The 27,022-nt window shown below is 42.1% G+C and overlaps 1 protein-coding gene across 5 annotated transcripts in view; it reads left to right on the top strand.

Annotated features, from left to right (window-relative positions):
• Positions 1 to 27,022, top strand: part of Amot (angiomotin) — a 60,657-nt gene that overhangs the window by 7,320 nt on the left and 26,315 nt on the right. For 3 of the 5 annotated variants that reach the window (XM_052737734.1, XM_052737707.1, XM_052737745.1), the window contains exons 2-9: positions 988 to 1,045; positions 7,516 to 7,664; positions 9,623 to 10,556; positions 12,442 to 12,516; positions 17,067 to 17,496; positions 21,454 to 21,598; positions 21,949 to 22,041; positions 25,746 to 25,891. In XM_052737734.1, the coding sequence (XP_052593694.1) occupies positions 9,685 to 10,556; positions 12,442 to 12,516; positions 17,067 to 17,496; positions 21,454 to 21,598; positions 21,949 to 22,041; positions 25,746 to 25,891 (1,761 nt within the window). In that variant the 5' untranslated portion in view covers positions 988 to 1,045; positions 7,516 to 7,664; positions 9,623 to 9,684. The remainder of the gene's footprint in view (positions 1 to 987; positions 1,046 to 7,515; positions 7,665 to 9,622; positions 10,557 to 12,441; positions 12,517 to 17,066; positions 17,497 to 21,453; positions 21,599 to 21,948; positions 22,042 to 25,745; positions 25,892 to 27,022) is intronic. The other 2 variants (XM_052737715.1, XM_052737724.1) reach the window with 2 other exon arrangements.

The following is a 27,022-nucleotide window of genomic DNA, read 5'->3' as shown; positions in this document are numbered from 1 at the left end:
CGATTGTTTCTGTGACCAGGTTAAGCACTTCTTCCTTGGTAGCATGAAGGGGAAGGGTTGGGGTGGGGCTAACCATAAGCACAAGCTTCCTAATAGTTTCTATATTAGGGAAATAGATATTGGCTTCTGAGATTTCAGGCCCATGTGCAGAAGTATAGATATTCTAATGGAGGGATCAAATATAAGGTCTACTTTGAGCCTCCCTTCCCTCCATAGCTTGTAGTCATTCTTTATACACAGTCCCTGATGCTTTCCCCACGGGCCATGCCTGCATTAGTTTCTGTTAGTGGGGCAGTTGCTTAGGCTATATGATGGGTGGCATAACTGATCTTACTCTAGTCCTTCTTTGACAAGGCAGGGTCTAGATTCGGTTCTACAAGGCAACACAGTCGAACTAGGTTTGCGGTTCTTGCAGATCAGCAGCAGGAGGAGGAGAGTGACTCAGGTTCTTTGGCATGAAGATATAAAACACTGGCTCTTATCCATGCACCTGCTGGATGCCACACCTGCAGTCGGCACCTGAGCCCCACTCAGACACAAAAAAACCTGACTGAAGGCAAATGGGGCTTCTTTCCCAAGTTGTGCAGCAAAATGGGGGACTCGAATTATGTCAGCACAACACTCACAAAAGTTAGATGGCGCCAGTCGTCCTGTTCGCGTGGGGAAATGTCTTAATACTTCATTGTAGATGAAACAAACTTACTTAGACTGCTGAGGGGATTTGGCTCTTTGAATGAGTTTCTCTTATTTTAAATTAAAATTAAAATGTAATTAAAGAATTTCTGTTGTAAACTGTCTTGTTCAAAACCAGACAAGAAGTTTTTCTTTTACCTGAACATAGGGCAGGAACTCACAAGATCCTGACCCTACTGGTGAGCAACAGTGAAACCTTGATGCAGTTAGTTAACATTAGCTCTCTGCTCGCGACTTGGGTTCCTCCAGTTGTAAAGTGGAGTTGGTCACATTTGTCTTTACTTCCACCCACAGCTGCTGACAGAAGTGAAAGAACCAGCGACTCTTTAGAAAGAAGGCTGAGAAACTAAAGGTAATAATAATGTTAGTATTCTATGTCTTTTATACCTTTTCTTCTGTTGTAGCTTCTATCAAAACCTTTGGAAAGTTATTGTTCACTCTTTATGCACTTATTGAGCACACAGAATATACGAGTTACTGGTTTAGGTACTGGGATAGAAATAGCATACACTCATCCCATGTTCTCCAAGATCTCATATTCGAGCAACTTGCATGTCCATTTCTGGCCCAACTTGCTGTGACTTCTTCCTGGACACTGAGAAGCACAAATGACTAGAATTACCTTCTTTTATGTCTCTGAATTACTACTGAGGACTTACATCCCTGAAGCAAGGTCTGCTTGATTGAATTTATACAGAGGAGGTGACCTGAGAGTAAACAGAGGAATTGGTTTCACATTTCCAACGTACATGATCCTCAAATGACTATTTTCTTCAAGGGTCCATAATTCTTTTGGCCTTGGTGAATTCTGTTCTTATTCTGTGGTCCAGCTCTCTCTTATGACTTTAGCACTGAAATATATACCAATGACTTCCAAAGATGTATTTCAGTATGTCTTTGAAATCATGTTGGTCCCCAAATTCAGTACCTTCTACTCAGCTCAGAGATTTTTTCTTTGTGCATTGTCAGTGATAATAGTTCATAGTTCTTCTGTGTTCTATAAAACTATTAGGTTAGACTCATCTTTCCTGAGACCTCTTATTTCCCCAGCTCAGATTATTTGTCATTTTTTTCTACTCCAGTGTCTTCTTGGTATAAGTGAAATCTAAACACTTTTAGCTATAGTAAATGCTCACTAAATGTTGGTGAATAATACACTGTGATTAGTGCTAAAATTGAGCTGTATACAAAGGACCATGGGAACATAAAGAGAACAGAACTCATTTTTCTATACTGAGCAGACAGAATTCAGGGCAGGCAAGAAATGGAGAGGGATTAGTGAAAATCTTTGAAGGAGTGGCTGAACTACACTTCTCTGAGAGTTCTGGAAAAGAAGTGAAAAAAAGAAACACCCATCATGTGAAGCCAGGGACATCTCTGGTCTGCTGCCTTCCTTTCCTACCTAAAACCTAGGTGGTTTTTTAATGGTCAAATATGTACATAATCTTGTGTCTATAACACATTGGCCATTTAAACAGATGGCATTTATTCATATTATATTAAATCAGGTCACCCTTTAAGGTGCTACTTTCACTGAAGCTGCAAATAGAGGCATGCACAGAGATCCCTTGCTCATATACATTTAGTTTTATATAGCAACACACCCATTAGGATACATTGAAGATTGGGATCTCAAAACTAAAAAATTCTGTTCTCAGAAAGTAACAGGCTGGGTCACTAGAACTGAATGTCTTCAAGCTGACTGTCAGACCTTTCCAAGGGCAAAAATGAAAGATGATATAAGCCATTACAGGCCATGAACCTGTTCTCACCCATCTGATGTTCTTACTAATTAGCTTCTTGGCCAAGTGGCAATTTGGGGCAAGTGCATGCAAGCTAGATTCCTCGGGGAGCCCACATTCCACTCTCTGCCATTTCAAAAGTCACTGAGGTCCTCCACTGCTTCTCTTGGCTTTAGTTTCTCAGTGTCCCCAGAGCCCTGCTCTGACCTGGTGGAGAAACGGGGGCAGAAGAACATTCTATTAAGTGAAAGAAAGATTTCATGGGCTTTGGTGTTCTGCTACTTTTTCTTGGTTTATTTATTTTTAATGGATTGTCACAAACATTTGTGCTCCTTGACCCATTAATTTCACTTGTGGGATTATATCATTAAGAAACAATATTTATTGTATCATTAAGAAACAATATTTATTAGGATTAAGATTTTATTAATAGCATTAAGAAAATATATTTTTCGAAAATATGGCAAAGGGTTAAATCACAAAGATGTTTTTATAACATTATTTAGACTAGCACAAAATTGGAAACCATTTGACTATCTTAATTGGAAAATGGGTAAGTGCATCTTGATATACTCATTTAATGGACTCTTACATGACCATTACAATATTTGTTATGATGTCTATGCCAAAACATGGGTAAAAGGCTTGTATTATTATATATTATGGGTATATTAATATTTCTTTGTGCTGGTTGTGGTGGTTCATACCTGTAATCCCAGCACTGGGTAAACTGAGTAGAATGATTGCCACAAGTTTAAGGCCAGCATGGACTACATAGTGAGTTCCAGGTTGGTCTGGGATACACAGTGAGACCCTGTCTCCAAAAACAAAAACAAGTGTTTTTCATTGCTTTGCAAAGGTCTAAATAGAACGTTCAAAAATATTAACAATGCTGAAGTACTGGATTTATAAGTGATTTATCTTCATTATTATAAATATTTGCATGCTATGTTTATGTTGTTTATAAAAATAATGTGTAAATAACAATACCATAGTGGGGAGGAGATTGTTAAGGCAGCGGGTATTTAGGTAGATTCTTAAATCTTCCTTTTATGTCCATCCTGATTTTACGGATCCCTTATAGTTTTCCTGAGGTATTAAGTGGCGAGATGGGGTAACATGATCTAACAGTCCTCTTTATAAATGAATATATATTAGAAGATAAAGAGTGGCAGGGACAGGATTCACCCTACTGGGTTTCACTGGCCCCTCCACTGTCTACGTCATAATTTTGTTGCCCATTAATATGTTTGAGTCAGTTGCTTCAGAGCAAGATAAACGCAAGTGTAAGTGGGATAAAAAAAAAATGGCCAATTCTGGTCTGGGCATGATTACTCAGAGGTTAAGGCACCTGCCTCTGAGAAGACTTGAGTTCCTTCTCCGGGATCTGCACGGTAGAAGAAGACAAATAACTCCAGCAAGTTGAAGTCTGATCTTCACATGCACAACATGGTGTACATGCCCACACACTGGTGTATACATGCACGTGCACACACTCGCACACACAAACTAAATAAATAAATAGATTGATAAATAAAAAATAAACAAATTAAAATGTAATAAGTTTTTTTAATGAATTAAATGTTTTAGAAACAGATTTCTCACATGATGCTCAGTAAGAGCTGAAAATTTCAAGGCCTTACAGTAATTTTCCAACATGATATAGGCAATGAATGACATAGAAAAGAATCAGTGCCCTTCTTCACTTACAAATTTCCTAAGCAAGAGCAAGTGCCTATCTGGTATGCAAGTTACAGAACTGTGGGCCATTAAGTGATCTCCCAAGAGTCTTCCGAATTCTGGCCGTTGATGGCTTAAGAAACCCTGCACCAATAACTGAGATGCAAATAGGGACTTTAAATCAAACAACTTTCATAAATTTTTTAAAGCATTCTAGAAAAAAAACACTAAATCAACGTAAGTATAGTAGTAGTTAACTTTTTTGAGTCTTTACTGTGTGTAAGGATTCATGCTTAATACTTTATATGGAATACCCCTACTTCTCTTAATCTTAATAACAATCTTAGGTTATGTGGACACCATTGATCCTAATTTGTAGGTGATGTCACAGAGACACATGGAGGTAAAGAAAATATGGATGAGATCAATTAATGAAGACCTTGATTTGGGATTTGAACTTGAGAAGTGAGACTCGAGAGCCCTTGCCTGTGGTGCTTTTACCTGTGAAACTCGGTGATATTCTATGCAAAGAACTGAATGTGTGCTTTGTGTTGCAAGGTTTCTTGGGAAAGGTAGTGTCTATGAGAGATCAGGCCATTAAGTGGCCCAACTTGAGAGCACATGTGAATCTACTGGGGCTTCCTGGCTTTGTTGTTGTTAGATTTATTTATTTGAAGGGGTGTTTGGCCTGTATTTGTGCATTATGTGCATGCAGTGCCTGTGGTGGCCAGGAGATGTTGTATAATACCATGGAACTGGAGTTACAGTTGTGAGCTGCCCTGTGGGTGCTGGAAATTGAACCCTGGTCCTTTGGAAGAGCATTCAGTGCTATTAACCACTGAGCCATCTCTCTAGTCCAGGCTTCTTGCTTTTAATGAAGGTGTGTGTGTGTGTGTGTGTGTGTGTGTGTGTGTGTGTGTGTGAGTGATATTTTAGTTACAAAGACGTAGTCACAGAAATTTTGACCTGGATGATTTCCACTTATTTGGAAATAAAGTATGAAGTAGATTCATCCGAATTTAACAGAGAAACCAGTTTTCTAGACTAGGTTTTCCATCCTTGTTTGTGTAGTAAAGGGCAGAATGGAAGGAGGAAGTAGAAGGGTAAGAAAGAAGACCTCACAGGCTTATTGCAAAATTTATTTGAAGGGCAAAAATATGGTTTGTTCTGGCCACCTCGTCATGTTGATTTTGCTGGGTCTTGGCTTGGAAAACATTTGAGCTCTCACTAATGTGTTTGGCTCAACTTCCAGGTATATGGGGAGAGGTTAATGGCTGCAAATGGAGCAAGAATTTAGCTTCACCTTGCTGCCTTGTTACCGAAGAGGTGGATACATAGATTGATACTGCACTTGTAAAGACAGAGCTAGGTCTTTCCTTTCTTCTCTGGTCCACTAATGTCAAAGGTTCTCTGTGTGTCCAAGAGCAACAAGGTTATTTTATTGATTGAAGATGATGTCAGATCCCTGGCAGTGGCATGATTAAAAGTGTGGGCAAATGAAAGGTTGCAGAGTTCATCCTATTTCAGTTCTTGTGCATGAGGCAAAGGATCTTCTCTTTAATAATAGTGTCGTGTTTTTCCTTAGCGTGCCAATGGACAGGAGGTCTATAAAAAAGAGCCATAAGCTGGGGAGAACTCTGTATAGTTTTTTGTGGGTTGGTTGGTTTGTTTGTTTTTTTCCTGAGCTGATTTGCTTTCCTGTTAAATGGAAACCCAAAAGATATGGTATGGAAGTGTGTGAACACAGTGTCCAGTTGGTATTTTAAAGTGATTTGGGTTTTGAAAAAGATGTGGAAAAACTTGAACAAAATTGAGGGGAGAAGAGATTTTGGCTAAGTAAGGTTTTCTCCAGTGAAGATCAGGGTGTCAGAAGAAAGCCAGTCTCAGTCAGCATGAAGAATTTAAGTAGTTCTGGAGAAGCCTGTGGCACTTTCTCTCCAGGGGCTTCTATTTGAAAGCCTAGGGCCCTTTTCTAGTATTTCAGTTGAAAAACAGACAATTGTTTTCTTCAGAATAGGACAATAGAAGCGTGGTAGTTATTTACCATAGTTCTATTCACAGTCTAACTTTGATTCCAATTAAAACTTGTTTCTCTGCTTTGAAATGAGGGGAGACACCCTAAAATAATTACCTTGCAGATTGGAGGCAGTTTTGCTTTTGATCATGATTATACTTTGGACCAAAACAAGATGGAAAGACAAATTTCCGGGTTTGTTCACTCTATATCTGCTCAGTTTATTTTTGGCAACCTTGCAAGGAAATAATGTTAAATTAATCACTGTGTGGTTTTGTGGATTTTTTTAAACTTGAAAATTTTGGAAAAGCTCCCAAAATACAACGATGCTCATGTGTTTCTTCTGCATTGCCGTGCTTCTCACAGGGCCTCTGGTGTGGATTAAAGGGTTTTTTTTCTCCTTTAAAGTGATATGAATGAGTCATGGCTAAACCAGGATGTGGTCCATGTGGTCCTTACCTAAACACAAACTCTTACATTTTACAATACCATTGGTTGGACACAGAGGGAGTTTGTAGAGGGATTCAAAGCAGAAATTGTGAATGAGGATGATCTCAAATCCAAATCTATGGGATATTTGTATCTCATCTCCAATGAAATGGAATAGAATCCATGCTGAGATACAGGGTCAGAGGAAGTGCTAAGAAAGCAAACTGAGGCATATTCTGCTGCGTGGAGAAAGGCTGCTGTTTTGAACTGGGTAGGATGTTCAGCTTTCCTATTCTTGCAAGGGTGATAGGCTGTTGATCAGACTGTAAGCTCCACGAGAGCAGGATCTATGTTTTGTGTATCTCTGTATGACTCATTGTGCCTAGCACGAGGCTGGCAAATGTCTGGAATGGTCAATATTCAATAAATATTAAATGACTTGGCTGAAGTTTTGTTGTTCTTCTGCCCATCCGAGACTGAGGCAGTAGAATCAGGAGTTTGATATTTAGTGGTCTTTTTTGACCCCGGATCTAACTTACGATTTCTGCCTTCCCTTTTGGTTGTAAGTCAGTTAAACTCATGAATCTATCCTGCTACTGACATCAACTGAATGTTGGTCCCCAAGGTAACAATGGTTGTGGTTATTTACCACCACCTAGGGTTCCAATAGACATGGCTTTCCAAGGCTGTGAGACTTGAACATGGCAGCCCTTTCCAGGGTTACATCTTAGCCTTTCTGTCTCTTGGAGACTGGAATGACCTCTTGCACACACCTGCTGGCCAGTGGGGTTTGCTTTCTGTCTTAGTGGAGATAGACTCTGCCCCTCATTTAAAAGCCAAGCAACATGGGACAAGACTTTCCCTTGGAAGGAGTAGTTTGGTTAACGGCCGGCTCTTGGTGGCAACTTAGAAACGACATTTTTATTTCTCCCTCCCTACCCTTCCTGAACATTTCAGAGTGACCAGTGGTTGGACTCTTGCCGGCGCTTACCCTGAACCTGAGTGTTAGGGGAGAGGGAATCTGCTGCTGCGGTTTCTGGAGCTGCTCATAAGCAAGAGTTCCCTATCCTGATCAAGGCTTTAAGCCTAAAAGAAAGCAGAAATAGGTATGAACCATTGGTATGCATATATGTGCGTGTGTGTGCCTGTGCTTGAGCTTCAGCACGTGGGACCTGCATTTCTGTGTGCTGACCCACATGAGCGCATGTCTGTGTGCGTGCTGGATGGACGGGTGTGGCATGGGAGGGGGTGGCATACCTTTGAAGGTATGGGGTCTGGGACAGCTCAATGTCCACATTCTCCTGCCTTGCGGGAGAGGGTTGGAAGTGATATTTGTTTTAACTACGAACATTCTTGTTTCCACCCTTTTTTTTTTTGCTAGAAGAAAAGAATTTGGTAGTCATCTGTCCAATTTCAGGCAACAGAAGAGGTTTTTACATTTGAGTCTTGAGTCCAAATCTAAGAAGCGAAGCATGTCACTGGAGTGGAGAGAAAAGGCTAAGGTAGTTAGCCTTTTGGTGGTTAGCTTACACTTCCCCCCAAAATATGGATGTGATAGAAAAAGAGCTTCTTGACCTGGGAATGTAGCTCAGAGGTAGAGTGCTTGCCTAGCACGCCTATGACCCTGAGTTTCATTTCTAATATTACAAAACAAATCCATCAATAATATAATTACTTACCTAAATAAAAAATAATAAAATATGCTTTTGGAAGAGAAACTGTTGGGTCAGATTATTCCTTAGAACAGTTGGAAGGCAAGTAGTGATAACCATCAAGAAATAAAAAAAGCCAGAGGCTGAGCATGTCCATCTGCTGTACACAGTCTGGATGTCTTGCAGCACTAAGGAAAGGGATTTACAGAGAGCTTGGAGGTGACTTAATATCATAGAGATAGAGACCTGGTAGGTAGCCTGTAGAATTTTCATTCGGAAACCCAACACTCAGTAGGTAGACCCTTACAGTGACTTTGTGTGTGATATGTCCATTCACACCAAGTTCTTTCAGATCTATGCAGTGAAAATTTCATTGTTTAGCGTTGTCGTTTACTTGTAGTATTTAGCATGACAGATTCTTTCCAAAGAGTCTTTGAGTGTCTGATAAATTGATACGGGCAATAGAGTGTCAGGAGAGAAGGGGTGGTGCATGTGACTTGCCATTCAGTTTTTCAGATGAGAAAATAGACGTCATGAAAAAAAGAGTACTGTGTTAGGTTACCCTGTATACAGTAGTATGATTATGATGTGAATCATAATTTGTGCTGCTGCTATCTATTTTGCAAGATCCATATTAGTTCTTTTGAAGAACTGAAGGAGGTAGTCAGGGACATGGTCATCGGACTTGTTTGATTTTTCAGTTTCTAAATGCTGCCAGAGGAAGATTTCAAATTGAAGAGGGACTTCCCCCTACCTGCTTGTCCTACCTAACAGCAAACTATCTTTGTGTCTATCCTTGGGTGGCCTTAAAGAGAAACGTGTCAGTAATACTTGTTCAAAGCCATTTTCTTATTAAATCATGGAAGATCCAAAATGGATACTGAAAAGATTTTTTTTTAAGATTATGTTTCAGAGTTATAGGCAATGTGAGAAAAAATAACATTGAGGCAGGGTTCATTTATGCTTGGTGCCAGCTAAGCTCTCTTTACCCATTATTTGTTTAAGTTATTATTTTGTATTTTATTTCTTCTATCACATGCTGAACTGATTCATAAATCCTGTTTAGGGGGTAACTTTGCCCACTTCTCTGTCTTCACCTCCATAGCATAAGACTTGTATTTTTTAACTTAAATGGAGTACAGAGAGATGAACCTTGTAAGGTCTTCGAAAGTTGCCCACTCCTTTTAGAAATTAAGATCATGGTAAAAGAGGAAACAACTTTTTGGCCTAAATGTTCCTCAACATATCATTGCTAAAGACAATAAGCATGGAATTAATCTATGATTTATGAATACAATTCTCTGTTTTGTTTCTGTAATGGATTCCTCCCCTTCAAAAACACATTTTCTTCCCCTTTAGAGGACTGATTAATACATCAGCTGGATGTTAAGCTTCCTGTTTCCCCTTCTCAGGTCAAGGGCAGCCCAAGTGCCCCATTTCTCTCTCTCTTCACAAAGCACCGCCAGCTCTAGAGATGAGAAATTCTGAAGAGCAACCAAGCGGAGGAACTACGGTATTGCAACGTCTGCTTCAAGAGCAGCTTCGCTATGGCAATCCTAGTGAGAATCGTAATCTGCTTGCCATACACCAGCAAGCCACAGGGAATAGCCCTCCATTCTCCACTGGCAGTGGGAACCCAGGCCCTCAGAGTGACGTGTTGAGTCCCCAGGATCACCACCAGCAGCTCGTGGCACACCCTGCTCGGCAAGAACCCCAGGGCCAGGAAATCCAGTCAGAAAACATCAGCATGGAGAAGCAGCTGTCCCCTCGAATGCAGAATAATGAGGAACTCCCAACCTATGAAGAAGCCAAGGTCCAGTCCCAATACTTCAGGGGCCAACAGCATGCCAGTGTTGGGGCTGCTTTCTATGTCACAGGAGTCACTAACCAGAAGATGAGAACCGAGGGACGCCCATCAGTTCAGCGACTCAATCCTGGGAAGATGCACCAAGATGAAGGACTTAGAGATCTTAAGCAAGGGCATGTCCGATCCCTGAGTGAGAGACTAATGCAGATGTCACTGGCCACCAGTGGAGTTAAAGCCCATCCACCTGTTACCAGTGCTCCCCTCTCCCCACCACAACCCAGTGACCTCTACAAGAATCCCACCAGTTCCAGTGAATTCTACAAAGCTCAAGGGCCACCTCCCAGCCAACATAGTCTGAAGGGCATGGAACACCGAGGCCCCCCACCAGAATATCCTTTCAAGGGCATGCCATCCCAGTCTGTAGTGTGCAAGTCCCAAGAGCCAGGGCACTTCTATAGTGAGCATCGCCTGAACCAGCCAGGGAGAACAGAGGGGCAACTGATGAGGTATCAGCACCCCCCTGAGTATGGGGCAGCCAGGTAAGAGTTCCCTTTCTGTCATTTCCTGGCCTCATCCCCAACCAGCCTCTTCTGCTGCCTGTTGGGAAAGGGAAGGAATGGGCAGGTGTTTAATAATAACAAGCTGCCCAGTGGCTGAAAAGAAGAGAAATGCTTTATTTTAGTGTTGATTTGCTCTTGCCTCCTAGGATTCTGGAAGAAGGGTCAATGTTTCTAATCTTCCGAGTTCTTAAGGCCTTTCTTAAAAAGCAGAAGCAAATTTTCTTGGACTTTTATAAGTCTGCAAAATCTTATCACTTCCATAATTCACAAATCACTCTTATGTGTGAACCGGTCTATCTGTTTCCTGTTAGATACACTTTCTCAGACAATTATTGTGATACTTTTCAATACTAAACAGCCAGGGAGATATGATTGTTGGTGGAAGAAGAATTATATACATGTACCTATTCAGAACGTTCCTTGCCTTGAACTTCAGGTCCTGCTTCAGGAAATGCCTAAGCTGCTTCTTGGTTCTTCTGGAGAGAGTTTGTTAGGCAGCTGCCTTTCATGTTTATAAGCATCTAGGTTAAATTCACACTATCTCTGTAGAAGTTCTTCCAGATGCTAAAATGCAGGTGGAAAACTACTCTATCACTTGTGTTGTATGTTTCCTTCTTCCTAAGTCTGTTTCTTAATCATTCAGCACCCATTGTCATTTGGATTATTTACCCAATCCTAAGATTCTTTTTAATTATTTGTATGATTACTGTTTGGTAGACTTTCAGGACCATGGCACAGGGGAAGGGTTAAACTATGACAGCAATGGGAATAGTTATGCGTGGCGTCCTGGCCTCTTTCCAGTGTTAGGTAATGATGGGTGTCCATAAGCATTGAAGCCCTGGGTGGCTCACAGTCCAAGACTGTGATCTCATTGGTATCTTCCTCTTTGCCTCTTGTCCATTCATTCATTTGGGAAAGAACCTCCTGGCTTGAAATTGGTGACTCAGGAGGTAAGGCACTTGGGGTGGAGTAGGGTGGAGGTAAGAGAAGTTACCTAGCATTTCCTGGTATTTCTTTTCTCCCCTCCAGGTCCTGATTTTTTTTTTTATCCAGAGGCAATTCATTTTAGGCTCCTCCCCTTGTCTTACCGGTTTAGGATTTTTTTTTCTCCTTAGCCCAGGGTGACTTCTTAACCCTTTGCAAGTTCCTCTGCAGTTTTCAGAGGACAGGAGCCTAACTTTTGATAATCATCTCAGAACAGGAAATGGGATCAGAACAGGGCCATTCAGCTTTCACCTACTGCAAGAAGCCAGTTCCCAACTGCCCAGTGAAATGGAAGACCCAGGGAGGGCCTGCACCCTTGGATTGCACAGCTTAGTGGAAATCCATTCAAGCTAGGAAAAATGTCAAGGAAGCCTCGGGCTTTTGTTTTGGATTTCCCATCAGTATGGAAGCATCTGAGGCACTGCCTCCCTTCTGGCCTGTGGATGGGCGGACGTCTGATCGGTTGCCTTGTGGAAGAGTGTGTTGGCTAGGGTGTGGAGCTGAAGCCCGAGCCCCAGCTCAGCACATGGCCCGCCTTCCCAGGAAAGCTATTTTCAGAACTCAGTCACCAGTATTGTTTGTGATCTGAAATGACTCCCACAGTGTTTGAAGCTAGATGGAAAAGCTCTTTGATCTGCCTAAATAAATAATGAGACAAAGAGGGTTTTTTTTCCTTCCCATACTGATTGAACAACCAGAGAAATTAGGCTGCATATATCTTATAGGAAGATATGTATCTTTTCTCCTTCCTTTTAAATTATCTCTGGATCTCACTCTATTTATGTCCCTTGAAACGACAAAGCCCATGCTGACCTACGTTTGTTTTTGTTTTTTGTTTGTTTGTTTGTTTGTTTTTGGCCGTGCTGGGCATCTAATCCAGGGCCTCCAGCATGCTAAGCAAGCGCCCTTCCACTGAGCTCCACCCCCAGCCCCTGAGCAGTACTTTAACACACAGGTATGCTCTAACAGTTGCTTCTCTATGGGACAGGAACAGTGTGCTTGATATGCTGGACAAATAACGAAGTTGCCTAAGCTAGAGGTGTTCCATTGGAAGTTTGGGTATACATCAGATAAATTCTGTCTCAAAGCATTTTTGCATGCCCTGTGTGGAGGAGGGGCACCTATCGACAGATCCTTGGCAAAAAGAGGCAGTCCAACAGCCTTCCAGAAGTCTACTGCTTTTAAGTGCTGACACGTTTTCCTCCTTTATTTCCTGTATGGCTTGTGAATATCTTCCCAAGTAGCTGCGGCTCACAGAAAAAAAAAAAAAAAACTTTAAAAAAATAGAAAGCCTATGTTCTTAATTCTGAAACCACAAATGACAGATCAGGATAAAACGTAAGGTTTTTTTTTTTTTTTAACAAACTGCTGTTAAAAAGAAAACACCACTTTCATTTGCCTTCAGAGATTCAGTGAAATGTTGGAGATTTGCTGTTAAAACGAACAAAATGTTATAAACAATCCTTTGATTACTTCATCATCGCCATGCCCTCCTCCCTACTTAAAAAAATAAATAGCTTGAATGTTCAGACCTCCAGATGGGAAATAAGGCCAAGCCATGGGAAGGATTTTTAAATGTCTAAATCTTGGTCTTTCTGAGTACTGAACCCCCTTTTGCATCTTGGGTTTACACACTGATCAAGTGCTTTTAAAAAATGAAATCATTTCTGTTTATATAGCAGCCACCCCCTTTCAATTATTGAAATCATGCCCAGATCTGAGGTTTCTTGAAATGCTTGTTGAACAGAATCTCAGGGTGACCTAAATCTGTAGTTCAGAACAGAGTTACTTGTGCAATTGGAACAGCCTGGAATTATTCACAAGCTACGCCACGACTCACATTCACTGTGACAGAGCCTGGGAGAGGCACCATTTCGGTGGTGAGAAGCTGGCTCTAGGCTATTTGTGAAAGGTGGGGGGAGTACTTGTACTCTGTGTGGGTAGGTGGGTGTGCATGTGAACGTGACCAAAGAGAATGGGGACCCTAGTCATGGAGGTAGCAGGGTAGCAAGGTCTGTGTTTGGTAAGTGTGTGTGTGTGTGTGTGTGTGTGTGTGTGTGTGTGTGTGTGTGTGTGTATTTTCCTTTTCCTTTTGTCTTTACAAGTTCTCTTTGAGAATATATCCTCTCTCTCAAAGCAGCTTTGGGGAGGAGCCTAATTTTGGTGAGTGGTCTCCTGCATAGACAGCCAGGTCCTCTCTTCTGCAGAGCACCTAGTAACCCATGAGTCTCAGGAAGGAGCAGGGTATTGGGGAGAAGAGGCAGAGAGGCCGATCCGATTGTCCATGGGATCATGTGATTCTATTGTCTCCGGTGGCCTGTTGTTCCCAGTTAGTTATGTCAGTGGGGAGTGTTTCCAGCTGCTGTGGGGTGGAAGGACCTGGAGAGTGCACTGCCTTCACGTCGTCTGCCACTTTATTTATTGCTATCATTACTCTTTCTTTTATTATTTAATCTTCAGTGTGTTTTTCGTTTCCTCTGACATATGCCAGAGTTCTCTTCAACCTGTGTCTTCTTCCCTGAGCCCCCTGTTCTCAGAGGGAACCTTATTCCAGTGTTAATGTCGCCCTGCCTTTTGGTGGCAGGCAGATGTTGAAGCGCAGATGGAATTCCTTTGCCTGGAGCGTTTCTCTACTTTTTCGACGACCCAAGCCTTTACTTGTTTGTAGATCTGCCAGTGACGGGGACTGCCTTGGTTTTTCCAACCCTCTGCTTCCTTTTGTAGCCTGGGGAGTCAAGGGGCAGCTGCTTTGTTTTCGCTTATCTTCATCCTGGGCTTATCTGACCCCAGAGACCTTCCGGAAACCTTGCAGGATCCTTTTCTAGACCCCCGAGAAGCTGTGCACTGTCCAGGGCCTTTGACAGGCCATTTACCCTTTAGGGAGGGAGGGAAGCAGATGCCTAAGTTTGTTTGAGCAAAAGGCCCCCTTTGCTTGATAAGCTCCCAGGGGAGCTGTGGAGAGGAAGCCCAGTTTGAAACTCTGTGTTCAGTCTTTTAGAGCGAATACCTCCCAGGCAGTGGACTTCAAAATCCTGAGAATGAGGGCAAAAGATAGTGTTGTGATTTTTTTCCCTTAAACTTTGGAAGTAGGATTGGAGAATATGAAATTTAAGACCCTCTTTCTCTTCAAGATATTCAAAGGCCCCCTCCTCCCAAATCACAGAGTAGTCTACCTCTGTATTACACATTAATTGAAACAGCTCTTAGAAAGGGAACACATAATTGTTTTTACATGTATAGAAAGTGAAGGTCGGAGCTGGAGAGATGGCTCAGTGGTTAAGAAAGTGAAGGTCCACAGAATGGAAACCAGTTCATAAACTACCCCAGGCTTTAGAACAACTGAGTGTTTTGAGCTCTTGGAAAGAAAGGGTATATATGGCATCAGTTTTCCAGTTGTAGTCTTGAATAGTGTGCCATCTCTTTTATGCCCAAGTAGTTCACCTGATTTCTTGAATATTTAACAATTATTTCCAGTGACGTGTATAAAATTGGAAGAATGTATGTATGCTAGAGGCGTGTATGGGATGGTAGGTCAGACCCCAGGGTATGAAAAGGTTAGAATACTTTTGTGAGTATCAAGGTCATTGGATGTGTCCATGAGCAAATATTTGGAATGATTTGGTAGCTGTCAACAGCCTATACAGGGAGGAGCTCTTGGGGATGCTGGTAACTGGAGTGTGTGAGCGAGAAATGTGTTAAAGTGTCTGAATTGCTAGTGAAAAGTTAGTTGCTTCTGGCCATTTGTCCAATTTCTATCAAGAATTTTATGCAAATTAGCACAAAGATTAACAGGGTATTCCATTGGGAAGATACTAACAAGGTCAACATATCTCACTGGTAGATAAAAAGCTATATTTTGTATTGAGTCAAAATATGTGGCAATCTCAGTATTTTTACAGTTCATTTGCGGCCCTGGCTGTCTTGGAACTCACTATGTAGACCAGGCTTCTCTTGAACTCACAGAGATCTGCCTGCCTCTGCTTTGTGAGTGCTGGGACTGAAGGCATATGCAATTATGCCCAGTAAGATAAATTTTTTAAGAAGGACTTATTTTATATGTATGGATGATTTGCTTGCATGTATGTCTGTGCTCTACATGCATGCCTAATGCCCTCCAGAAGACAGCATCAGATCTCCTGGAGCATGGCTGTTATGTGGGTTCTCAGAATCAAACCTGGGTCCTCTGAAAGAGCAGCCAGTGTTCTTAACCACTGAGCCAACTCTCCAACTTCTATACTAAGTAATTTGAACAAGGCTGCACAGAGCTAGTAAGTAGTAACATAAGTCCCTGGAGTCCCATTGTTGGGCTCTAAATCATGCTCTTAGCCATCTGTCTTCCCTGAGTGGAGAAATTCAGGAACAGACAGAGTTCAGCCTGGGCTAGGGGATGGTAAATTACCTTTTTGCATTCAGTATACACAGACATATACACTTCCTGTTAGTGGTGATGGTGGGGTGTGACACATCCATATACTTGGATTGTTTTAGTGAATAGTTATGCATAAATCATTTGTACTTTGGTATTAATATTTTGTATCTAGTAATTATGTACCAAAAATCAGAAAGCCACATTAAACAATATACTAAGATTTTCTTTCTGAAACATTTTATAAGCAATAAGTTGGGGATTTGTACAGCACTGCTTAGAAATTAATGGAGCCAGAAGATGGGAGTGGGACAGTACCACTACCACCATAATTCCTTCTCCCCAAATCTCTCTCTTTCTCCATCTCTCTCTTTCTGTTTGTTTCACTCAGGATGGGACTTGGCTTGTGTTTCAGCCCTGCACTGCATCCCAAGCCCTCAGCACATCTCTTTTCTTATCTGGATTTTAGTTTTACCCTGTCCAAGAAAAGAATTCTTTAAAGCCTTTCTAGTTCCTAAATTTTGTGATTTAGTGTATTATAAATAGTACAAAAGGGTTGTCTATAACTTCTCCAAGCCTCCATATTGCTCCTTAATATGTATTATTAAATTGATAACTGAAATGAACAATAATTATTTGGTATTTTAAATTTAATAAATGTCTTCATATCTCTGAGTAATTCTTAAGTGTATGAATTATCAAAGGTAGTCACAGATAGGAAGATGGAAGGCAACTGAACGTCTGTTTTAAGTAACCAAGTAAACATATTTCCTAAACTGAAGTCTTTGCATACATAAAGTGTTTTTCAGACAGGTTCAGTTTTCAGTCAGAACGTGAGCATTACATTGTACAAGAGGAATTTTAAACGACTGAGCAATGAATGTGGAGATAGCCATCTTAAGATTTCCATACTTACCTCAGAGGTTATCTGGTTTCATCTCCAAGGGGATCATAGCTAGTGAGCAGTAGCTCTTGGACAGTCACAAAATGTCTCGGTAAGAGTGAACTCGAGAGTTCTTTGATGGGGATTTAATTCTGCTTGCTTCTCATTTTACCTGTGTTTTTAGGGGATCTCCTTGTGTCATTTACTTGTGCCTTGGGAGTGAACTTAACCAGAGCTTGCCTTATGTGCTTTTCAGGACAACACAGGACATCTCGCTGTCTTTGTCAGCAAGGAATTCTCAGCCTCACAGCCCAACATCTTCCTTGACATCCGGGGGTGCCTTGCTGCAGTCTCCACAATCTACTAGATTGTCTTCTGCTCAACACGCCTTGGTCTCAAACCAAGGGGACCACGCTCCTCACCTGCCAAGGCAGCAGCAGCATTTTCATCCTAATCAGAGTCACCGGCTCTCCCAGCCCGCCTTGCCTCCTCCAGCACAGCAGCCAGGAGAAGCCTACTCAGCTATGCCTCGGGCTCAGCAGTCTGCTTCTTATCAGCCCATGCCAGCTGACCCTTTTGCTATCGTCTCTAGAGCCCAGCAGATGGTTGAGATCCTCTCTGATGAGAATCGGAACCTGCGGCATGAGTTGGAAGGATGTTATGAGAAAGTGGCAAGACTACAGAAGGTAGGGCTCCCTTGAGGGTCCATAAAGATTTCTTTGGATCTTACTAGTGGGACTTGTTAAATACCCATAGAAAGGTTTCATCTGTGCGTGTTTCCCATCTTGCATGGGTAGATCTTTGAGATTCTTCTTCTGATGTTGGTCAAACTTTAGAAAAGCTGTGTCGGTCTAGGATCACTAACTTTTTTCTCTTTTTATTATCATAATGATACAAAACAGTGGACTTTATGATGACATTTTCACACATGCATGTCATGTACTTTCATCATATTCACACTCACTACTGTCTTTTGTCCCCCTTTGTCTTTAATAGAAGTACCATTTTACATTTATACTAATAGAAAAATACCATAGATGTCCCAGGCGCTATAACCTTAAGAAAACTTGGTTCATTGTTCTCTTCTAAAAGTTAGCAGATATACTTCTTCATAAAGAGTATTAGTAAGGCCTGTGCTCATGGAAAACCTGCCAGCATTTAAAGGCTTTTTGTCTTGCTTGTATTTTCCCCATATGATTTTGAATCAGAAATATAAAGCCATAGTTCATAGTTTCTAGAAAGATCCCAGCAGCTGAGATTTTGTACGGTTCAGGAAAAGGCTGACAGTGCTCTTCCTTGTGGGAGTTCTCTCCCTAATTCTTTCACACTAGGGCTTTGACACTGCTTTGGTCTTTCTCTACAGATCCACTTCAACATCTGCTCTCTTTCTGTGGTGTGTGTGTGTGTGTGTGTGTGTGTGTGTGTGTGTGTGTGTGTGTGTGTCTGCGCGTGTGCGCGCGTGGAGGGGGACACACAAAAGAGGCTTAGCGCCACAGCTGGGTGACAGGTGACAGCCGTAGGCAGAGGAAATGAGGAAATAGAAAAAGAAGTATGTGTCCCCAGTTCCCATTCTTCCCTGTTCCCCCCACCCGCACTGTTTGCCGCAGCTGGGACTTTAGCTTTTACTGCCTCGAGGCCCAAAGCTCAGCTCTTGCCTTAGTGGCTATTAGTGACGAGAGTTATGCCTTTGGCAGCTTCTTTGTAGCTTTTAACCGTGAGGAGCTCATGTGGCATGATCTTCTTGCAAACTGTTCAAGAAGTTGAGGCTGAAGGTGGGGAGGGAAGGACATTTGCCTTATGTTGTTCAGCAACTCTGTCTCTAGCAGAGAAGCAGAATGGGAATTTCAGGGGCCTGCATGAAGCTAAGAGTTAGCCAACACCAGATCTTTTACCTAAAGGAGGAGAGAGCTTATTTTTCCATAGTTAAGTGTTTGTTGTATAGTGAAAAAGATGCCTCCTTTTTTTATGTCTTCAAATCCAATCGAGGGCTCTCAGGGTGAATTGGGAGCTATTCATTGCTTTGTCTTGATTTTATATTTTCTATTTTCTTTCCTCCCAGTTTGCCAACATCCCTCTCTTACATTGCAGTAGTGCTGCACATGAATTTTGTCCATTGCCTAGAAACCCTGTTTAGCTGAGTAGAGCTCCTCTAAGTTTTAATTTCACTCGCCCTGGCCTCATCTTTGACATAATCGCTGGTTACTGAGTTCAAATCTGGTCCCTGGTGACACTGGGAGCGGGCTTGTGTGACTAGTGCAGGGAACAAAATAGGAATTTCGCTTATTGTTTGGCCCTTGTGTAGACGCCCGTCAGAAAAATCACGATCGTCCCAGCTTGAGTGTCTGGAGAAGCAGAGTTCAAGACAGTGCTGACGTAGAGAAAAGGTGACAGGAAGCGGGGAAGAAGAAAATGAAAGTGGGGGAAAGACCATACACACCAGATGGTAGCGCTGGAAAGGAGGGAGGGAGGGAGAGAGGGAGGAAGGAGAGAGAGAGAGAGAGAGAGAGAGAGAGAGAGAGAGAGAGAGAGAGAGAGAGAGAGCGAGAGCGAGCGAGCCTTTGCGCATGTACTGCCAGCGCACTGGAGGCTCCTGAGGACAGAAAGTAGAGTGAGCAAGCCCTGAAACCCACAGCCCCTCTCCCTCTGTACCACCCCATCCATCACCCACACCAAGTCAGTGGCTCTGGCCTTTCTGAGAAGGCCCCATTGCACTGCTCTGTGCAAGAGGACGGTATCTCCACAGGGGGAAGGGGAAGGATTAGCACCAGATCCTTCAGGAGCAGGCTGTGCACATGGAGAAAGGGACTGTCTTTCTAGGTGCGCCCTTCTGGGTGGTAAGTAGGAAGCCTCACTCCCTTTCTCTTGGCTGCCTCTTGCAGACCAACACCAAGCCTGCTCTTTCAAATGGAAATGTTTATTTTCTCCTCTCCAGCACTTGAATTTCATGCAAAAGCTTCACCAGGCGCAGGCCCTGCAGATCTTGTCTCTAAATGCCATTCACCAGTTTTCACCTTCTGTGCTGCTATCTTGGTGCCATCTGCAAGGAGAAAAACACTTTCAAGTCTGCTCTTTTCAGTGGTGTAAGCCTCATTTGTTTGCAGGCAGTCCTGTCTCCAGCAAGAGTCTGAAGATGGGGGCAGCTGGATTCGGAGTTGATTGTAACCCCACCGCTCCTCCCCCATCCTCAATTGGGGCGCCTGTTTATTTCACCCCCTAAAGCACCCTGAGCTTTGTTCAGGAAGAGTGGAAAACTGAGAAGAAATGCAGAGTGACTTGCAGGAGTCAGCCTTCATTTGAAAATTGCTGAATAGGCCATGGGCTTTATTTGTCTTATACAAATTATATGCAAATAATCTTTGCGGTTAGTACACGTGCATGGGAGCTGTACTGGTCGCAGAAAACCTCTGGAGTCTAATTTCTTGTTTTCTTCCTGATTCTGGCTAATTCTGGACAAGAATCTTTGGCTTTTCTTCTCATTTTGTAAGATTTGCAGAGAAGTGTCATAAAACAACACAAATCATGAATTTCAGTTCAGAACCGGTACTAGTTTCCCACTGACGATGGTCATTAGAGGGTAGAGTCCAAATGCCTGGCATTTAAAGCCATTTTATGACCTGACTTCGGTTATCTTCGCAGCCATATCCCTCTAGCTTCCCTGTGGCTACCACACAGTGTCCCCGGCCAAATTAGACTCCTGGTCATTCTGGGAATGCATTTGCTTACTCAGAATAGAATACCCTTCCCCTCACCTCTGCCCATTGAAATCTAATCCAGCTTTCAGGATCTGACTCTAAATGCCATCTCTCCCTGAAATGATTTTCCTCCCCTCCCCCAACCAGGGATAACTTCTTTTTGCTCCTTGTTCCCTTACATCTGTGTTGTGCCCTAAATTCTCTGACTTGATTATATTGAAGGCAAGGATAATGTGGATGTTCTCATTCAGGTTTGCACACATCACAGTTAACTAGCTGACTCTTGATTGAATAGTGGTGAATGTGAATTGAATTATGCTGCTGACCATTTGGGTTTTTAGGGGTTATACATGCTGCTGATTTGTATATGGTGCTGATTTGTACTTGGGAAAGGTAATTTAACTATTCTCTCTGCTAACATGGGGCAAGTTATATCACCTGGGCAGATGTCAGGACACAATGAGAGAACCACACAGAAGTCCTTTGAGGGCTTCAAAATAAAGTTATTGCTATATAATATACGGTATTTATTAATATTTTCAAAATCAGAAAAAAATTCAGAAATTAAAATCCTGTGAAGTCTGTTTTATCTTACTGCCTTCCATGAAGGCAGAAATCACACTGCCCAACCCCCACTCCACCCCAACAGAAATACATGCAGACTCACACACGTACACATGTGCACACACACACACACACACACACACACACACACACTTTGCTTTTGCCCTAAGGAAATCCCATGAAGCAGTTGAATCATTTTCTGAGCTTACAGTTGATCTTGGAGAGTCTTTCTTAAAAACCCAGTTCTTAACTGTATTACCCTTGCCTCCTGGCCATATGTAAGCTCTGAAAAATGATGCCACTAAAGTGTGGCATACATATATGGTTCTAAACTGTCTGTCCCCTTAAACTCCTAGTGGCAACACCATCTTTCTTTTTAATGTTAAGGTGGAGACAGAAATCCAGCGAGTCTCAGAGGCATATGAGAATCTGGTGAAGTCATCTTCCAAAAGAGAGGCTCTGGAGAAAGCCATGAGGAACAAGCTGGAGGGTGAGATTCGAAGGATGCATGACTTCAACAGAGATCTGAGAGGTGAGGGGCAAGTGGACCGAACTTGGTAGTTTGTTTGTTTGCTTGCTTGTTTTTCGAAACACCGTCTCTCTACATAGTTCAGGCTAGCCCAGGACTTACTATGTAGTCCATGCTGGCCTTGTACTCCAGAATTCCCATGCTTTACCCTCCCAAGTAGTGGGGATGAAAGCATGGGTCCCTACATCTGGCTCTTGCTTTAGAAGGTCTTGTATTGTTTTGAGATTCACATTTGCAAACTCAGATCTATGTCATCCGTCCTGTTTGTCAAAAAAGATGCTGACTTTTGCCAGCATGTGCTTACAAGTGTGTATGGACGGCCCTGGTGATTTGAGTGTCTTCATATTCCACAGAACGTCTAGAGTCTGCCAATAAGCAGCTGGCAGAAAAGGAGTACGAGGGGTCAGAGGACACCAGGAAAACCATCTCTCAGCTCTTTGCCAAAAGTAAGTCTGGAAAGTCCACAGGCAGGTAGGAATGTATGCACGGGCAGTAACAGGTCTGAAAACGCTGCTGCTACGGCTGGAAGGAAAGTTTATGAAAATGGTGCCTGACTCTCTTTAGCCTTTGAGAACAACCAGGAGAGAATGACTATCTTGTTCCTGTTACTGCGTGAAATACCAGGAAGTCTGCTGCCACAGCCTCTAGTCACAGCAAAGGACTGTTCTCTGTATGAAGTCAGAAAAGCCCATTAGGATCCCTGTCATTGGTAGGGAATATTGTCCTTAATAACGATAAAAGTATTATTGTAGGTGAGTCCATATACTGGCTCTGGTAGATGGGATGAACATGCAGGACAGTGATTCATGTTTGGAATCCCCAGCCTGTACCAGCACTCCCTATTCAACACTTATCATTCCACACTGACAGATTGTGAAGATAGCCAGAGAAGGAAGGGCCTCTGCTATGACCTGAATTCATGGTTCTGCTCACAGAGTTAGAGGGTACAGGGCTGAGCAGAGTTATGCTTTCCTCATAGTGTTTCCTTTGTCTGGAAATACTCCTAGGACTGTAACAATGAGTTAATCCCCTTCTTTATCGGCCCCTAATGGACTCCACCCAGCTAGACAATGCCTAATTCTTTCCAATTGCTATAATAAAAGCAGCAATAAAAACTTCATAGTAGATTGAGTCCACTGGGAGAAGAAATTGGGTTGAGAACAGATGAAGCGTCCTTGTTCGTGCAGCCGCTTAAGCTTGGCTTCGCCCTGCCCCAGCCACCCTCAGTGCAGCTCCCACTGCCGTCCTGCTTGGTGGGGACTTGTCAGTCTCTTCTATTTTTGCTGGGCCTCCCAATGATGCTTTCATGTCATTCTGTGCAGTTTCCAGTTAGCGTTTTACAAGTCTGTTTGATCTTCCTTTACAATATTCCCTTCCCTGCCTGGGTTGCTCTGTCTTCCAAACAGTTTTTCTTCCTCTTTGCCCAGAGCCTCCCAGTCCTTTGTCAGTCATCTAAGAGCAAGGAATGTTGTTTTTCCGGTGTCATCAGAACCTGGGGTAAATTGTAAAGTTGCTTTTGTGGTGTCACTGTTACCCTGGAAGCTAGTTCAGTGGCAGGAAGATGGTGGCAGCCTCCCAGAGTAAAACAAAACATATGGATTCTGCTTGTTTGCACTCCTCTCCGTGAAGAAATGCTATTTCAGGTGCTCGCAGAGCTCTGCTGTGGGTTTATAAAATGGACTTATGTACTAAACCAAACGACACTAACAGCAGAGTGAAACACTCTCAGTGATTCTAAAACTACGTGGGGAAGAGAGCATGCCTTATGACCCCTTTCTTTTGCCTTTGGGCATCCAAAGGGGCCTGCAGTGGGAACTGTAGCAGGAAAAAAGAAAGCGCTTTTGAAAAGCCTTCTCTGGAAGTGTACTCCAGCAACCCCAGAGAGACAGAAACAATTTCACCCAGAAGGCAGTTGGGTACAGTAGAAGGGGCTTCCATAGGCTGAGCCTCAGTATGGAGTTCACCCCTCGTTTTCCAGTTGTGGGAGCTAGTGCAAGTTAGTCATGCTTGCTCTCCAAGTCCTGTTTCCTCATATGCAAATAGAGCAGTGAAGAGTAATAGCTCATATCCTTGTTCTGAGGATTCAGCCAGCACCATGCCTGATCCGTGGTGAGTGTTCAGCAAATGTTCACTGCTTTTCAAGGTACATCTATTCAGATCGATGTATGTAATGTCACAGTGAGAAATGAGGCCAAGCTGGCATCATGAAGATAAGGTCCAAATCTAAACTATTTCTTTGAGTTTCTGGTATGAAGTTTGTCCTAGATAACAGAAGTACCTGGAAAAACATGAGACATAACTATATGTCAAGGTCCCTTGTAGCTGTATTTTAGTATCAAATTCAGAAACAAAATTGCTACTTTTACAGGTGAGACTTAGCCTTCACATTTTAAAAACTAATATAAAAGAATTAGTCACATCTTAATAAAAGACATTTTGAAGCGATATGATTCTTTTCCATCATTGAATCCTGGGGATGGTTATTGTCATTCTCTTTACTAAGTTTTGTTGGTGCTTTTTCATGTTTCTTTCATTTAAATACATCACAATTATCTCATTGAATTCTTAACAAATATGGATTAAAGAAAACGTCAATGTTACCTGTGCTTTTTATTGATGGAGTGTTTTTATCCTTTCTTAGAATGTCCATCTTTCTACTTACATACCTTTCCTGTCTTCGCATGCTGTCTACTTTTTCTTAGTAAAAACTTAAGCTTATCAATCAAAGGCATTTCAAAGATATGATCTGACCATTCCAACGTCCTTAACTTACCTGGGTCAGGTTCTGATGCAGGCTGTGTCTTTTAAAAAACTGTGCATTTTGTCTTTTAGTTTAAAAACAGTTCTGCTATTTTGGTTATTGTTGTTGAATAGCAGGAATTATGTAGTGGCTAAGAAGAACTGCAGTAGACAAGCCTTTGAATAATACTTGCCCTGTATTGTTCTGAGCATAATACTCCTTTCTGATGTAGCATAAGGTGTGTGGCAAGTGAAATGGTATCTAGCCCTAAGATTAGGTTTTTTTGTTTTATTGAGTCTGTGCTTTTGGACTGTAAACCTTACAAAGGTGACTCAGTCCCCACCTCTGTTTACTGCAATGTGATCAGAGGGGCCTAGAGTCAGGTATTTCTTGTTTTCCAGCCTGGAACATGTTAAAATGGACGTTATCATCCTTCGTCCAGACTGGTTATTATCCAAAATATTTCAGCAAGTTAGTTTCTGGTTAAACAGTTTCTCCTCAGGGCATGCTGTGTTGAGAAGAACAAAATGCTCTGGTACATTTCAAAATGCTTTCTTTCCCCTCCTGCTGCTGATAACGCAAGGAGATTCCTTTTTCTGATCTCCAGGGAGACCCTGGATGAACACCTGGTGGCAAAACTTCCAAAAATGTGGGTCTTCCAGTATGAGCACCTCTCCCGGGAATTAGCGCTCACATTTGTACATACTGAGCTGCGAGCAATTAATCAATCCTCGTGCAGGGTTTCCTAACCAGCTTCAGGTTTCCATGGTCTTTGCTCACGAAATTCTAATTTGGTAAATTGTGATTCTCTGTCCACCCACTTTGAGGACAGAAGCTTGCCCTGTGGACTTCACTTCTGTGAGAGCTTTCTCTAGATCTCAGCTTAGTTACTCTTTTGCCAATACAAGAACATTTTATAAAAAGAAAACGGAGGAAATGAACTTACTCTGTGCTGTATGTGGATGTATGCATACATGTATGTTTGTTGTTGTGTAGTGCTTAATTTTTTTTTTTTTTTTTTTTTTTTTTTGGTTTTCCGAGACAGGGTTTCTCTGTGTAGCATTGCACCTTTCCTGGAACTCACTCTGTAGCCCAGGTTGGCCTCGAACTCACAGAGATCTGCCTGCCTCTGCATCCCGAGTGCTGGGATTAAAGGCTTGCGCCACCACCGCCCGGCACTTAATTCTTTTTTTATGACATTTTATATGTACTTATCCATTACTTCTTATTTACCCAACAAGTTAGTAGTTGATCCAGTGATAAAATCTAAGTGTTGTAAATTTTGATTCTTTCAGCCATGTGCTAGAAGCATGTATGCTGTCATGTAATTTATATGACTCATTAATTTTGCTCACTTAAGGCTTTGACCCAGCTTCAGGATGACAGTATTGATATTCCATGTCCTCACAGATAAAGAAAGCCAGCGGGAGAAGGAGAAGCTTGAAGCAGAGCTGGCTACTGCTCGTTCTACCAATGAAGACCAAAGGCGACACATTGAAATCCGAGACCAGGCATTGAGCAACGCCCAGGCAAAGGTGGTAAAGCTGGAAGAAGAGGTAGGTGTCCTCAGGAAGCACGAGCCTGAGAATAGGAGAGCTGGGGGACTCATGGGCTTCTCATCCTTTTGAATAGTCAGCTTCCACAAGCTTCCACCAGAGAGGGCCATCTTTTGCTTCTGGTTACAGTTGTGCTGACGAGTGTGTTGATTTTGATTTCATTTTCCTTCTCTGCATGTTCCTTTCTTTTGCTCCATAATATGAAATCATTACACTTAAAGGAGGCAATTTCCATTCTCTCATTCGTTTAATACATGTTTTTCGTACCCTAAGTTCTCCCTAATATCTTGCCCTGCCTTAAGCCTCTTCTTACCCAGCTTTAAAGCTTCATTTTTGAAGAATCATAGAATGATTCCAGATATTTTAAAGTACTCCAATGATACTGAAATTGGAATGGTCCTATTCTTCCCATACTTGATGGGAAGACAAGCGTGTCCCTTGTCTTAATCAGAAATGCATCTTTATGGCCACATATTTTGCTATTGAATTTGACAATTTGGTTTGGAGATGGAAGCAGTCTTCAGAGGTCTAACACAAAATAAGACCCAGGGAGAGTTTATAGTTTATGTCAGGAGAATGCATTGCTAAAGATCTTTGTTGTGGCTTAGAGACTAGTTTTAAAGAATGTTATTATGTGGTGTGGCTGAATTTGTCAGCTCTTTGTGTGAGTGGATGGAGCCATCCCTTGACAAATACAAGGGCCCCTGAACTATAAAAATATGATTTAAATATGTATTTGATTAGTATCCATGTAGAAGTTGCTCTATTGCAACACTGAACTGTGTTCCTTTGAAAAAGAGAGAACTTTGCTGCTGTACTGTCATTAATTAATTAGTCCTGGATGTTGGTTGTGATTATACTAGAGTAAAATTAACTCTTAAATGTTTTGAACTTTGGGGAATGAACATATTCCAACAAAGATGTGAAGTGTAAATTGACTAAGAAATTCAAATCTTGTTCAATTCTATTTTGAAATTTGAATTATTTTAAGAGAAATAATAACTGTCATCGATCTCTAGTAAGAAGCCACTTGGGCTACATAGCAAATGTAAGGCCAGCCTAAGTTATACAGTGAAACCCTTTCTGAAAACAATAGTAATACCTCCATTATCTTACAAGTTGAAAGCATTA

This window comes from Peromyscus californicus, unplaced genomic scaffold, assembly GCF_007827085.1.
Source record: "Peromyscus californicus insignis strain IS unplaced genomic scaffold, ASM782708v3 Scaffold_10__1_contigs__length_136768540, whole genome shotgun sequence".
Taxonomy (NCBI): Eukaryota; Metazoa; Chordata; class Mammalia; order Rodentia; family Cricetidae; genus Peromyscus; species Peromyscus californicus.
Note: the sequence above shows the minus strand (reverse complement) of the source record. Positions and strands in the feature narration are given on the sequence as shown.